The 15,024-nt window shown below is 43.1% G+C and overlaps 1 protein-coding gene across 6 annotated transcripts in view; it reads right to left on the bottom strand.

Annotated features, from left to right (window-relative positions):
* Positions 1-821: 821 nt before the first annotated feature.
* XYLT1 (xylosyltransferase 1) overlaps positions 822-15,024 on the bottom strand; it is a 192,751-nt gene continuing 178,548 nt past the window's right edge. For 2 of the 6 annotated variants that reach the window (XM_061474259.1, XM_061474261.1), the window contains 2 exons: positions 9,091-9,424; positions 822-1,334 (listed from right to left, as the gene is read on the bottom strand). In XM_061474259.1, coding sequence (XP_061330243.1) covers positions 1,012-1,334; positions 9,091-9,424 — 657 coding nt within the window. In that variant the 3' untranslated portion in view covers positions 822-1,011. The remainder of the gene's footprint in view (positions 1,335-9,090; positions 9,425-15,024) is intronic. The other 4 variants (XM_061474262.1, XM_061474263.1, XM_061474258.1 and 1 more) reach the window with 3 other exon arrangements.

Below are 15,024 nucleotides of genomic sequence, written 5' to 3'. Positions count from 1 at the left end.
AAGAGCCTTCCAGATCTGAGATCATGGGAGGGAATTAGTGTTAAGACTTACTTAGGCAATACTCAACCCAGGGAAGGAACATGTGGTAGATTTAGGTTCCAGTTCTACCTTTTTACTGGTTCTGTGCTACTCCACTGCCCAAAAGAAAACTCAGCTCACAGGCAGAATCAGCAAAGGGTGTGAGCAGACACAACACAGCCAACCCCAACCTACACAGACACACCGCAAGTCTGCAGAAATGCTCAGGTACTGGTGGCCTTAGAAAAAACCTTGCAGATCTAAAAGGGCTGAAATCCAACATGCTTCTTCATTCTTTAATACTCTTAGTACGCAGAACCTGAACCTGACTGCACGAGACACAGAAGACTAATACAGCAATACACTGGGTCCATTTAGAGTTTATCATGAAATTAATCTCAAAAATCTCTGTAATCTGACAGTTTCTGCTTTTGCTCATTTTCTCTAACTAGGATAACAGACAGTAGCTGAGCCCAGAATTACTTTGCATTATTGAAGAAAAAAGAGTGAAGGTGTACCATAATTAATCCAGGCTCTGTGAGGTAATGCGGCCATACAGGCTCTAGCCTGCAGTAACCAACCTCCCCAGTGTAAGTAGAAGGGGATTTTGCTGTGATTTATTCATGGTAGCAAAATAAGGAAAGCCTGTGAAACAGCAGAGGTACAGAAAAATTTATTCTTAAAAAACACTGTTAGCAGCTGCTCCTTCACTGCCCTCTCCATGCCTTGGTGCTAGTTTGGAAACCCGCAGAGGCAGTGGGTGCAGCCAGGGCCCCATGGGAGAGGAGGACTGCTCCCACTGCTGATAGAGAAGGCAGTGGCAAAGGCCTTGTCAGAACTCTTTTTTTTTCCTTTTTTAAATGAATTATATTGCAGTAAGTAACAAAAATGTAAAATGTTCCCTTAGATTGCTGAAATGTGGTGCGAGATTCACATGAGAGCAAGGTTAAATTCCCTTTTAAAATCCTATGCCGGAGGACTGCGTACCAGATGCTACCTCAAGCGACCGTCAGGTTTGACGGGGCCCAGCTCAGATTTGGGGTCCGGGCTCAGGGAGCTCCAGGCTGTCTGAGCACAGCCCTGCATGACTGGGCACGCAGTGGGGCCAGTGCTGCAGATGTCCACGGCTGACCAGATGCTGCCCACCAGAGAGTCCACCCAGGCTTCCAGCCGAGCGCCCACTAGCCCCGCATTCCTCTTGGCCTGGTCCACGTGGGCAGCATTGATGGGGATATTCAGGACGGGGTTCAAGCCCTGGAAGCTCTGCTCCATGTATGCGTTCTTTGGAGGCCCGCTGTGATACTTCATGGCTTCCTCTGGAAAAGCAGAAATAAACCCAAAAGTCAGCACATTAAAAAACAAACCTCCAAACCTTCAGGATCTAATGGTACAGCAAACAAAAAGGCAACAGTTAGTGGCATGCTACAGTCTGTTTCCCCAGCATGGAGGACACCCTGCATCCTGAGGATGACTGGGTATGCTCAGCTCTTCAGCTTGTGCTCACCACTATGAGCTCTACTCATGTGATGCTAACCCTGCAATGCTGTGTTAGCAGAGGCTGAAAGCAGCATTGTCCTTATTACCATCGCATACAACCAGCATGCCCAGAGCTGTTCTGCACAGCACAAGACAGCAGGCCCACCTCAAGGGCATCTCAGCTATAAGCCCCTGTCTGTATCTCAAGGATGATCAATGTACATCTCTTCGCAATAAACCCATTTTGCATTCAGGAGAAACTAATTTTGCCTCTTTCACCACAAAACAAGCCTCGGAGATAAAGTCTGTGCAGCTGAAGTCACCCCTGTGGACACCCAGGGAAGGCTGTGCTTTGAAATTAGGGAACAGTTCTAGGATGCTCAGTGTGAGAAGGCTGCAGACCCTCATCAGACCTGCAAGTGCTGTCATTAGTTTTTCTCGGAGCCAAGATCTCAGCCTAGTTTTGATTCTAAACTGATGAACTTTGCCCTGCTGTGGAAAGTCACAACGTTCGTTAGCTCAGCTGGCCCCCAAAAACCAGGTGGTGCCATTCCTGGCACAGGAAGGACACCACCGTGACTTTGGACAGACTTGACCCATAATGAAGTATTTGTAGCCCCAGCATCATTCCTCAAAGTGCTCCAGTCTTGCAGAGAATGTATTCTGTCATGACAATTCTATTTCAAGCTCTTGTGCCAAATAATGGATCACAACCATTTCCTAATGACGCTTTCCTTTGCATTGTGGTTGCTTTCCTTACAGTAACTCTTCTAGCTCAGCAAAATGCAGTACACTGCCCCATTAATGTAATACTGCAGTAAAGATCATTGCCAGGCTGTGATAACGCCTTCAAACAACTCAAATTGGACACGATGGGTCCAACTGCTCTCCTCTAAGGCTGGCTGCCTTCTTCAGGTCTGTGAGTGTGCCAAGGGGCTGCTCACAAAATCAGTGTGGGACTGGGTGCCTCTTGGGGGTAAATGTTCATTTCTGTTTTCAGCTGACTTCCCCAGCATCCTTGCTCTGGCAGCACAGAGGACAAGTTCATCTCTGCCAACATACACACTGTCTAGAACACAAAATGGGCCCATTCAGGGCGCTCCAGGCTAGGAAAGTCACTGCGCACAGATAGCACTTAGGGGCCAGGAATTACATATTCACGGCTACAATTCCTTCCACATGTCCTGGCTGCTCACATTGCAGCCTGACACTAAGCCCTTTCTTCCATGCAGAGGTCAGCATCTCAAGCACTGGCAATAAATCAGTACATTTATTTAGAGAGAAAGGGGACATCTAATTGAAGTTTTGCTGTTAAATTTGCGAAGTCTTTAATGTCAAATACTGTGCAAGTCCATTACTTCAAAACCCCAATTCAATTAGTTCAGCGTATTCCCATCACCATTATGCATCATTTACCTAACTGTTCTACATTCCTCTGATCCCCTCTTTTTATTCTAAATGGTAAATACCCACAATAACCTCTAGTCAAACTGAGTTTATTCCATGCACATGTGTCAGAAGTGTGCTCTGCCAGAGCACTGCAGTTTAAGAAACAGAACAAGTACACATGATTAAATTTCCTCCTTTGGAAGCAATTAAATATGGAAGATTGTTTGTCAACATATTAATTAAATAGGAACATTCTAAGTAAAAATCCCCAAACAAATAAGAGTTGGCATTGCTAGCAGGATTATCTGATTGAAACAGGCAATTCAGAGAGCTTGTTGAATTACAGCCTGTTGTGCATGTGTTTAGTGCATAAAACGAGAGATCCTTTTCCAGACAAATGACAGGATGAAATGGAAGTTGCTCTTCTCTCTGGCTCAGCCTCACACATGTCCCATGCTTTAGGACTTGGTGGATTATCAGGATCGGAAGGAATGAAACCTACAGAAACTACCCAGTGCTTGGCAATGCAGCGGGAGATCATCATCTCTGAAACTGTGTTCCTTAAGATCAGTGGGCTGCTTTTGCTGAAGGTGATAACCTCAGCATCTTCATCACATTCAAATTCCTCCTCTCTGCTATTGCTGTAATTGTGCCAGACACCCTGTGCTTCTCCCACCAACACATCACTGCTACGTTCAGCACCACTAGGTGACCGACATGTTCTGCTCCAGACCTGGCTGTGCTGCAAAGGCCTGCAGCAGGTACAAGAGAGTGGAATGGGACTGAGAAACATTTCTGAAAAGCCACACACAAATATCAGCAGATAGGAAAAGACAAGAGTGCTGAGGACAGTACGAAGGGGAACAAAACACTGTGGCTCCCAGCGTGTTACAAGGTACCACTGCCCACATGCTTCTCTCATGTGATGAAACCCTGACAAGGTACTGTTGGGAGATTGGCCCACAACAGAAAGAACGCTCCAAGTTAGGTGTCTGTATGTCCTACAAAGAGCCGGGTAACAACAATATGAACGCAGAGCTACATGTACTATCAATTGGAAAAGCTGAGGATTCAACCCAGAATCCTCTCCTGGAGCCTCCAAATCTGTGTTAAAAAGTTGTCAGGAGAAAGCAATGAGGATGCAGTTTATCCAAGCTATGGCAGATGTGGGCTATTCCTCTTTGCATTAAAGTAAAAATGACAGAGATATAATCATGACTAACTTAATTACTGGGTTTTCCTAAAAAAAAAAAAAAAAAAAAAAAAGAGAAGTTATTCTTGTCCCCCAGTTTTGTTTGCTTTTCACTTCATTTCTCAACTGACTTCTGCTATAACTTCTTTGGGCTATATACACAGCCTATAGTCAGCCACACATGCTGGGATATCAGCATTTCTGTGTGGGTTTGCTCTTCATCTTGCAGAAAAAACCAAATGAGTTTAGACAGAGAGTGGGCTAAGGAATGAAAAATGTGGTTACCTCGGTACACATGAAGGCACTAGACCTGTGGTTTCTTTAAAGCAGCACAGAATGTACAGCTCTATTTTCTTACTTGAATTGTGCTGAAACCCTCTGGCAAACAGGTAATTTTTTATTGACATTTTGTTTGTTTTCTCTTGCAGCAAACAAGACAGTGCTGCATTTGCTCATTGTGAAGCTAATCGACTCCTTGTCAACTGGATCTGAACTAAATTGCGAAGCAAATCCCCATCTTCAGGGTTTTTCTTGGAATGACGATTCCAGGGCATGTCTACTGCTGCAGTCCTGCACTTGCCTGCTGTTACTGCTGCATTTATCAAGAACATGTCATGTTACCTCTGGTTAATTTAAAGAAATCACATCAGTTCTGGCACATGTTGCCACCCACTTTATAATCTGTATAGATGCAATTAGAATTGATTGAGCCACTGCAAACAACCAATGGCAAAACAAAGTTTTCCCAGTATATACTTAATTAAGATGATCTATAAATATGGATTAGGTTAAAAGGCCTTTGAGATGTGTGCATGCATTGTGGTATATCTGCTGATGCCAACAAGCCTTTCAAAGAGGTGGCTGCAGTTAGAGGGCAGAGGGACCAGAAGCTGGTGGTTAAGGTCCCCAGCCTGCTGTGGAGCAGCAGAGATGAGAAGCCTCATGTCCAGGGCATGTGATCAAGCTAGGAACTGAACAGGAAAGGTCTCTCTTGAGGCAAAGAAGGAGGATGGTTTTCTTTACTGCCCTCCTTGTTTGAGGGAAGAAAGCTTTTACTCATTCATTTATTTACTTATTTTCATTCCTGGGTTTAGTATCAGCTTGAGGACTGGGGCTTTTTCTACCCCTGAAGTGAATCTGCCCACTGGCTTACAGTAATCTATTCAGCTTTAATGAAACAGGTACTATACATTAAATGCATGACAATGCATTATCATCACTCCAGCTGGGAGAGCACTGTGGAAACTTTGCCATGAATATAAACTCAAATTTAAAAATGAAATTGCTTTGGCTTTTTCTCTGCCCCTTTTAGTGCCCCTGGGAGACGTGTGTGATCAGACTTGGCATGGCTGCTTCATGTGGACTTAGTAGAGCACAGAAGGGTGGGAAATGAGGATGACGTTCTCTTAGGAATTAAAATCTACCTGGTACCTTGGATTACAGTCTGTGAACTGGTGGCTAAATGCTCTGAATTATACCTGTTCTTTGGCTCTGCTTCTCCAGTCCCTACACAGGGGACCTGGACATCTGGCCTCAAGTCTCCAAACTGTGCTTAAATTCAGGCTAGCTAAAGCTGACAGCAAGAAACCTCCATTCCTGTCCATTATCACTGCTAGTGATCTAGTGATCTCACTGTTTTGTGTCCTCCACATTATGCTCTTTCTCCATCTTGGCACACGTTAATCCTAGGGCATTCTGCTGGTCCTCCCATGTCCTTACAACAAGCACAGAGGACTTGGCTTTAACACACTCAGCCATATGGCGAGAAACTTAAAATCACCACTTAGAAGAAGAATAAAAGAGAATCTGGCTGTGCAGGACATAGAGGGAAAGAGACACTGGTGGAGCAAGTGAACCTGGGTCTCCAAATGATTTATCTCACAAATTCATATAATTTTCCTTTTGTTTTTTTCTTTCTCCAACCATACAAACTTGAAGGCACTCTCAAGCCAGAGGATCTGCTGGAGGCAAACCTGATCAGTGACACAACTCAAACCAGAGAAAAGATGCAGATTTGGATGACTGGAGGGGAAAGAGGAGCAAGAAAGAATAAGTGACTTTAGATTACAGACTTTCCACTGAAATAGCTTTGGAAGCATTGTTTACAGTGGAAATACCCCAAACCTCCCAGCCTACTCAGTAATTCCATTAAGATCTGATCTCTTACAGATCCATGTTTTGAAAAGGTCAATGAATCTGTGTTTCTAAAACAATTTACATTCTGTTAGTTATGCACATTTGGACACAGTATCAAAGAAAAAACCTGTTCTTGATTTCCCTTTACGGGGACTTGAGACCAAAATTAATACATAAAAGGGAATAGAAAAATTAATAAACTGGCTGCGTATTCTGGTTTTAACAAACTGATAAACAAAACATCTTTGCTGGTAATTCTGAATTGTAATAATGAATTTTGAGAGTCATGATACAGGAACAAACAAGTTTCGCTTTGAGTATTCAAAAGACAGGCACGTGGCTCCCTTCGTGATGCAACTTCTCCTTGTTTTGCTGAAGCGATGTGTAGGTAAGTAATGATTTAGGAAATAGAGACTGTTGTCATGTCCATGCTCTCAAGATACAAGATTTTAGTGGCAGCTGCGCCACTGCCAGGTTTGTGTAAATGACACAAACAAATTACAAGACTGTGGACGCATTTTTATGTGTGTAGCTGCATGGGCTCCAGTTTCTACATTTGGAGTCCCTGAGACAGAGCAGGACGAATCATTATCAAACAAATGACATGCAAAGTGGTAAGAAACGTATCAGTCATTCAGAAAGCTTCTGGAGTAGCAAATTACTTTTCAGGGTAATATTTCTGACAAGTGCAATAGCTTTTTTTTCTCATCTTTTTTTTACTGGAGGGGGGCTGTGCAGTGAGGGAGGATGGTTGGAAGGACAATATTTTAAAGAAATCCCTACTAAGACACATTCCCCCCTTCTGCTGACAACTCCTGGCCAAGTCTGATGCGTGGGGTTTTTGCATTGTTAAGACAAGGAAATAACACTATTCCTTCATTTTACAAGATTTTTGGCAGCTTTTGCATTGTTTACAACAGTAACAAACTGTTCTTTTAGAAGTTCTGATTCTCCTGTCATACTCTCACGACGCCTTTATTTGGCAGAGGAAAATATATTTAAATAATAAAGTGGTAACAAAATGACAAAAGCTGGAAATCAAAGCTAAAAGACAATTGCCTGCACAGAGCACAGTAGCGTCACTGAGACAGAAAGCCTTCAAAAACCCGAACAATAAGAATTTGCATTGTAAATACAATTCTAACTACGGTGGAGTGTCACTGTCTGCCCCTGTAATTAATTTTCTTCTTTACCTTCATGCCTCAGACATCTGGAGATTATACACCGCATCACCAGCAGAAAATCACTCCTGAGGCTTGTTCCTAGGTAGTATTGTTCCCAAGCTTTGTGTTTCATTCCTGCAGTAGAGTCTAGTTACCGTATGAATGAACAAGGCTCTTGAACAAAAAATATGAGCCATATCTTCTCCCAGTTTAGCAATGGGCAATATGGAAATTCAGAGTTTGGAGCAGAGGGAGTTTTGCCTTACACCATAAAGTGTGGGCTCATGGTCAAGTCTGAGATACACCTAACTGCCATTGGGCTCTTGCATTATAGGGAAAGGCAGCAAGGTTGCTGGCTACGTGCCACATTTTCCATCAGATCTATGCCTTAATTGTTAAATTACAAAAGAACATGGAATTCATTAATTTCCAGTCAGTAGCAGCTGTGTTTAGAAGTAGGTTGAAGTTTAAACTTTAAAAATGTATTCCTTCTACACATGGTGCTTCTTTACAATTTATCATTGCCTATTAGCTAATAACAGCAGCAGGTTGTTGATGGTTTAGTTTCTACTTAAGAAATGATGCCACCAAATGTCAGAAGAAGAAATCAGTACGTTAGCTCTTCTGCTGAGACGTGTAGAATCAAGCTCCTGTTGAGCAAGATAAGGGCTGCATTAGCTCTCAGCAGTTGTCTGGTGCTGTTTGCATTACAGAAGCAGCACGTTGTGCTGAAAGGTACGTGCCCGACTCAGTTTATTTGCCTCCTTGTCAGGAAGAAAAACTTGTGAAACCTTAATAGGGCAATTTATGGATTGAGCAAATTTAAGATGTCTAAATTTATGAATATTAATACTGGACAGATGGAAGCACTCTAAGAAGAATAGTAAAGATATTCATAGCAACAAACTTGTTTTGATCTTACTGAATAAGAAAACAGGTGCGGCTACAAAGCGTTCTCTCTTGTCCCACTGTCCTCAGCATTGGCTGAAGAGCCAAGCGCTTGGCAGTGCCTGTGCCACCGTGCACTGGTGCTGGGAGCCTGCAGACATAAGCAGCCCGGGAATGACCTGGATGGCTGATGGCTGCTGTGGCAGGGCAGGAAATGGTTGCTTTCTGAAAACTTGTCAGTGTGGGTCTGATACTTACCGGGATCATGGTATCCATAGGTATTTCTGTAACACAGCTGCATGGCATGGGCTGAATGGGTTTTACAAGGTATCGGGCCTGCACCTGATAATGTGTCAGGTGAGCTCTGGCCGAGCGTGATTTCTTCTAATTCAGCATTTTGTGTATTAATGCTTTTATCGTTAAACACACAGATTTGTCAAGACAACAGTTTCAACATCTGTAACTCTTTAGAGCAAATGTGAATGAAAAGCACATTTCACAAAATGTGAATGAAAGGTCCATTTTTCTTTCTGTTCCTAAATGATGGCTTTACAATAGCTGTTAGATTATTGAGAGTCTGAAGTTCTCTGGATTCGGAACTGTGCATATTTAAAAGATAAAAATAGCCTTTTGTTCGAAGTGGCTGTGTTTTACAGACTGGATACAGTCTGTGCCTTGTCTTAGTGCAACAATTTTTTCTGATTTAGTATCTATAAATTTCCTTTCTTTTCTCCTTTTCCAATACAGTGCTACTTCATTTTTAACAGCCACACTTACAGTGAATACAGACAGAAGAACTGTATTGCTCATGTATCAAATAAAACTTACCTTGCTTGATAGGTTGCTGGTTAGAGAAGGTGAGAGGAGTAACAAGGAATTTGGTTTCAGCTACCTGTACCCAGTGGTGCAGAATTTTTATTGTCCAAACACCAGGTCGCAGGGGCAAATTCAAAGGAGGTTTGTAGTGAGTAAATTCAGCGCTGGATTCAATCAGAATATCATACGTTGCTGCAATTACATTAACGGGGTCCACCCAAATTACAGTAACGGTGACATTGGGGCCTTTTCCCCATTTCTGCATCCCAACTGGCTCATCTGTTGGGCCGAGGAGTCCTCCGAAATTCCGGAAAAGCCTCTCCTTGGCGTCCCATTCGGTGCCAATCTGAAATCAAAGACCACATTGCTGGTAAGCAATCTTAAATAATCTCTGTAAGCATCTAGATGCTTGGGTCAAATAAGTGCTCTCAAGACACACAAATATCTCTTTAATGACATGAGTTACACATGCATATAAAGGCTAATGGCAACATGACCTATGATCACAATGTGTACACAAATTGTGAGACAACCTTGATAGCAAGGCTTATTTTTGGGGGCCAGGTGTCCACGTTTAATTGATATAAAGGTTTCCTCAACTTAAGCATGATATAACATGCTATAGCAGCTCTCCTTTTCCTCCACATGGAAGCAGTCAAATAAATGACCGAGACTAGTGACAGAATACAGGCTGTGCACACAAAAAATATAACCCACCACCTACCAGGTTATGAAAATGATATATATTATACATTGAGAGATGGACCCTGCAATAGAGACCTACACAGTTACTGCTAAGACCAAGGAAAAGGCTTTTGTGGACTTCAGGACAAGTCACATCAGGTCCTTTACTATGATCTATCCATTGATGTGTCATTGCACTCCCTTCCTGCCTGATGTGGGAAGTTATTTCTGGTAAACTCTTTTTTTACTGTCATAATAGCGACATTGTTTTTTTTGTTTATTCACTAACTAACAGTAAAGCAGCTGATTCACAATCTAGTGTAAATATTTAATGGACCTTTCTTATTTCCTAGCAGTTTTCATATTTCAATGCTCTTTATCTGAATTTTAATGGTTAACCCACAGGATGATACAAACCACAAGCTGTTGCCATTAACACTTGCGCACTACTGAAAATACACACCTCTGAACAGATAGCATAAAATGGCCAATTGAAAGACTCTTTACTATCCCAGCACTATATCTACCATGTCTTTCTGAAGCTGACTGTTAATGAACCACTTCCATCAACTCTCAAGAAGGCAACCTGGTGGACTGCAGTACTGAAGGCTGCATACTTGCTCTTGGAGGAAACGCCCACCTTGCCTGTCCCACAGGTTCCCGTTCCCATGATCTCAAATCAAAAGTGGCCAATATCAAACACAACAAGATTTGAGGAACCTCATCTGAAGTGAAGAACGGGAGAACCCCTTGGATCGTTTTGGCAAGCAAACATTTGACATCATTCCTTGGAGAGACATACAGACGTTTTGGCCAGCCTGGTACTGAAACGCCTCATAGCCCTCCAGGTCTTCTCTGGCCTTAATCTCCAAACAAACAGTGTAGATGACTTAGCAGTCGATTTGTTCCCAATACAGAAACCACGGATTCTCTCAAGCAGTCTCCCGAGGCCCATGCACACACACAGACAGGATCCCCTCTTTCAGTATATGTGGATATGGACGATTTCCCCAACACGGAGCTGTCCTTGTCCCTAATCTTCACCTTACACAGGCATGGTCAGAACCTGGTTTCCTAAGAGCATTAAAATTAATTATAGCTTATTTGCTTCAGAGATTTTTCTTCTAGATTTCATCTCATTTCATGAGAGTAAGTGGTTCCAATATAATGCCAAAATCCCCCCAGATCCCTAAACCAGAACAATTACCTGATGCCTATTACCCTGATAAATGTACTGGAAACCGTCCAGTCCCCAGTGCCTCCTAAATAAATCACTGTGGTTGGCAGACAAATTACAGGAGGACTGCAAGCAAGAGGCTACAAGGCCAGTGGAATAAAACCTGACCATCCTAAATCTATCTGTCACCAGAAGAATTCTTTTTACTGGACTATGACACTGCAGAATATGATACAAAATAAGCCTTCCACTACTCTGCAATCAACACAGCAGAATCACTGGTATTTCAGAGGTATTTCACCTAGCACACCAGCTAATCAAACCAGACAGTGTAGCTCAGATATCAGACCCAAGCATCGAGTGCCTGGAGGAGCTGTCAGTGTGTACCCTCCTGACAAGACTGACTAAATAAGTATGGAAATAAGCTGAGAAAGAAAATTTCCTGACCAGATCTTATTACCTACTCCACCAGCCCTCACTGAGTGCAGCCATGTTACACCTACCAGAGCTCAAGGGACCTGGAAATAAAGCCACAACTGGTGAAACAAACATACACCCTCCTGAGCAAAGAAAAGCCTGTAAGGAAGCACGTTCCACCGCATCCAATATTTCTTACTTAAGAATTCATTGAAGAAAGCTTAATTCAACCTCAGAAATTAAACATTCATCCCTGGCATCTCACTGTTTCTCTCTCTTTAGTCTCTCATCCCTGGCAAAAGAAATCAGAAAGCTAAAATCCCCATGCTCCCACCTCCAGGTGACATTGCTCAATACCAGGCTGTACAAAAGATGTTGAGATGTGTTCACATGCGCAAAGGTTTATTAGAGTGCTCTGCAGAAAAGCAAAGGTTGTTTTGGGGGAAAGTTTGTACAGAACTGTTGGCTGATTGTTAAGCTTTGTGCAGGCATGTTATTCCCTAATGTAAACCAAAGTTACAGTCAAAGGGCAGGAGAAGAAGGGAAGGGACAATTCTCGTGCTGATGGCAATCAATTCCCATGGGTGCGCAGCTCCACTGAAACAGCAGCACAAAACCAACAAGGAGAAAATACTGCCCCAGAGTAGGCCCTCAGCATTGTAAAGGCAAAGCACCCAACACTCTGCACCACCCTGCACAACCAGAGCACACATCTGACTCAGACAAGGTCCTGACCCTGCCTGGGGATGCGCACCAGAGGCAACTTTGGAAAGACGCAGGCAGGGAGCTGCACACATCTATTTACAATATCTGCCTTTTTGGCCTAGTTTCCAGCTGGGACACACGTTCTCACAGCTTACAGGACGAGCTGGGTTTAGAAGCACAGTATTTTAAAGGGAATTTTACCTAAAACACCAGTTACTGGTTTATACTTCTGCCCTTGAACTCTACACTGCTGAGCTCCCTGTACTGAGGTGTCTGATTTTACAGGCCAAGAGATACTATGGTCCTACGGTTTTTCATAGCCCCCTAAAACACTGTAAGTAGGCTTTCACTTTCAAATGGAATACACAAAGCATAGGATGGACTCAAGCACTAAAGAATATCTGATAAATGATGAAGGGATGTGGCACAGAAACTGACATTTTCCACATCATTATTTTAATCACCATTATTTTGGGCTTTCAGAGCAGGCACTGTGCCCAGGATACGTTTGGGAAGCTGGAACTCTATCATTGGCTTAAAACTTCTGTTTCTAGCTCTGTTCAGTCCCAAGATAAAATTTTCCCAAGATAAATTATGCCTTGATTATGGGTTTGTGTCTCATTGCTCACCACAAACAGGACCATTAGGTTCACACAATGCACACTAATTGCCTGCCACCTAGTTTATTTTATTCTCTGTGATGAATCACAAGTCTTAACAAGACCAGAAATGAACTTAGCGTTCAGCTGATATACGGTGAGCTGAGACTTTTAGTACTGTACAGCAAATCAATCTTCTGCTCTCCACGGCCAAGTTGCATGAACCCAAGCTGGTAGGATACATACTGTGTGCATTGTGCAGGAGCCAATTTTAGGAGGTGTGGGAGTTTCATGCTTGGAAATCATCTCCCCTGAATCCCCTGTAAGTTTGTTTTCTTTCACACACAGTGCAGGAGCTGTGTGCCAGTGACAGGCTATCATTGGCCCACTAGCTGTCAGGCAACCCAGCCGGCTGAGGTTTTTTTCCCACTTGTCATTACATGGTGTATGGTGAAACCTGCTACTCGGGAAGCAAAGTCTGAGAAGCAAAGCAAAAGGGCAGAGGGCAGGAAGGGCTGATTGGAGAGATCTTGTCATCTCCTCTACAGTGTTGTGCATCAGGGTCATAAATACACCCAGGAGCACGTTCAATGCAGCACATTTGTGCTCTTCTTGCTGGCCCTGTTGGTGTGAGCTGGGAGAGGGAAGGAAGCTCCCAGCTACAAGGGCCCCATTCAGCTTGAAATTCCTGCCAGATCATGGGGTGAAAGTCATTAAAGAACCAGCAGCTGAATGTCCCAGTAAGCATGAATCTTAGTTTTCTTTTCTGGTGCTGAACCTGTGAACATGGACACCCTCAACTTAGCTGAACTGCCAAGTTTCTTCTACAGTTGCTGGACTTGACAAAGCAGTGGCATTTCAATAAGCAATAGCAGATCAGAGGCTTTCCAAGCCACACTGAAGCTGAAGAGGTTAATGCTGGGTTTATACCAGGGTAACTGAGAAAATAACTTGGCACAGAGGCAGAGATGCCTGCAGGCCAGGGGAACACAGAGAGTAAAATAAACAATTAAGAAATGATTAAATGATTTACTTTGTACCTCCTGGTCTCTTAAAATATGAATAATCTACGAAAGGAGAGGGCAATTTAAAAGTTTAGGTGAGAGAAAATTAAGAAAACAAGCACGTGACCACCAAAACTCTTCTTTGTGCTTCACATTGAAGAAAATGTTTCCTCAGCCTGAAAAAAGCTCATCAGTGATTAATTCCTTCCCATGGTTTGCACTCACACAGCTTCACTGCTGCAGCAGCTCCTGCAGGGCTGCTTACAGCCCCAGCCATGGTCTGTGAGGCTGTGAAGAGCAGCTCATTAGTCCTGCGGGATCTAGGGATCCTCCCTGCAGGGTGACACACTCCACAGTGCTGTGGGCACAGTGCAGCCAGCAGGCACCGATATGGCACCACTCTCCTGCCAGGGGAGGCTGACACCAGGCACTGCTGCTCTGGGACATCTGTCCATGAGGCTCATGTTTACTGTAGGACTAGTTTTCGTTTGGGGGAAAGAGGTGCAGTGGGGCAGGGGACAGTGTGTAAAATTCTGGTCCCTGGTTTGTTTCCTCCCTACAACTCAATGTTAATTCAGATATATTCTCTTTATGTATTTTTTGTTTGAGTTCCAGAATATTGGGATCAATATATTTCTTTTAATCATACAATTAGCAAAAACCCCTTCTTCCTGCTGCCAGGCTGACTGCTTTCAAAGGAAGGACCCAGAACAGGCATTGGAATGAAAGTGAGATTAGAAGTACCAAATAAACAGCAGCAATACTCCTACAAATCACAAGAATTAAAGCTTGTATAACCATTTATCACTGCATGAAATGGCAAGCCTACCATCAGACACATTGATAAATGAAACACGCTTTCCATTCATCTCTTTAATGGCATATTAGTGTCATGGATTTGCCATGCACACCAAAACACTGAATCCTACCTAGGCATTTCTTAATTGCCCAAGAAGATGGTAATTTATGGACTTAGCCATAATGACTGGAACACATTTGTTCAATCAATTTTATACCTTAATTGAAATTTGTGGCTTAACAAGAAAAATCATGAAATTAACTGCTCAGACAGTTATATCCTTAAACCAGAACACGGATGTCGGGTTCCATTAGTGGTCAACTTCCCCGATACATTTGAGGGTACATTTTTTATACCCTATGTCAGATCCTGAGACAAATTCCCAGAGTAAATAATAGGATTTGTGGGAAATCTCAGCCACTGCCGTAAGAATGTTCTCTTTCGTGTTACAACATCAGTATTCAGCTCACACGTGGCAGTGGTGCCTGACTATCACTAATTTTATGAGGTTTTTTTCAGTATACTCCAGAGGAACGCTTCCCACATCCCCATTCACACCTG

The sequence above is a fragment of the Pezoporus flaviventris genome, unplaced genomic scaffold, assembly GCF_033815535.1.
Source record: "Pezoporus flaviventris isolate CSIRO_AGI_PZ_B2104156 unplaced genomic scaffold, CSIRO_AGI_Pfla_v1 ptg000078l, whole genome shotgun sequence".
NCBI classification, from domain to species: domain Eukaryota; kingdom Metazoa; phylum Chordata; class Aves; order Psittaciformes; family Psittacidae; genus Pezoporus; species Pezoporus flaviventris.
The sequence above is the reverse complement of the archived record's forward strand: the minus strand, read 5'-3'. Positions and strand labels throughout refer to the sequence as shown.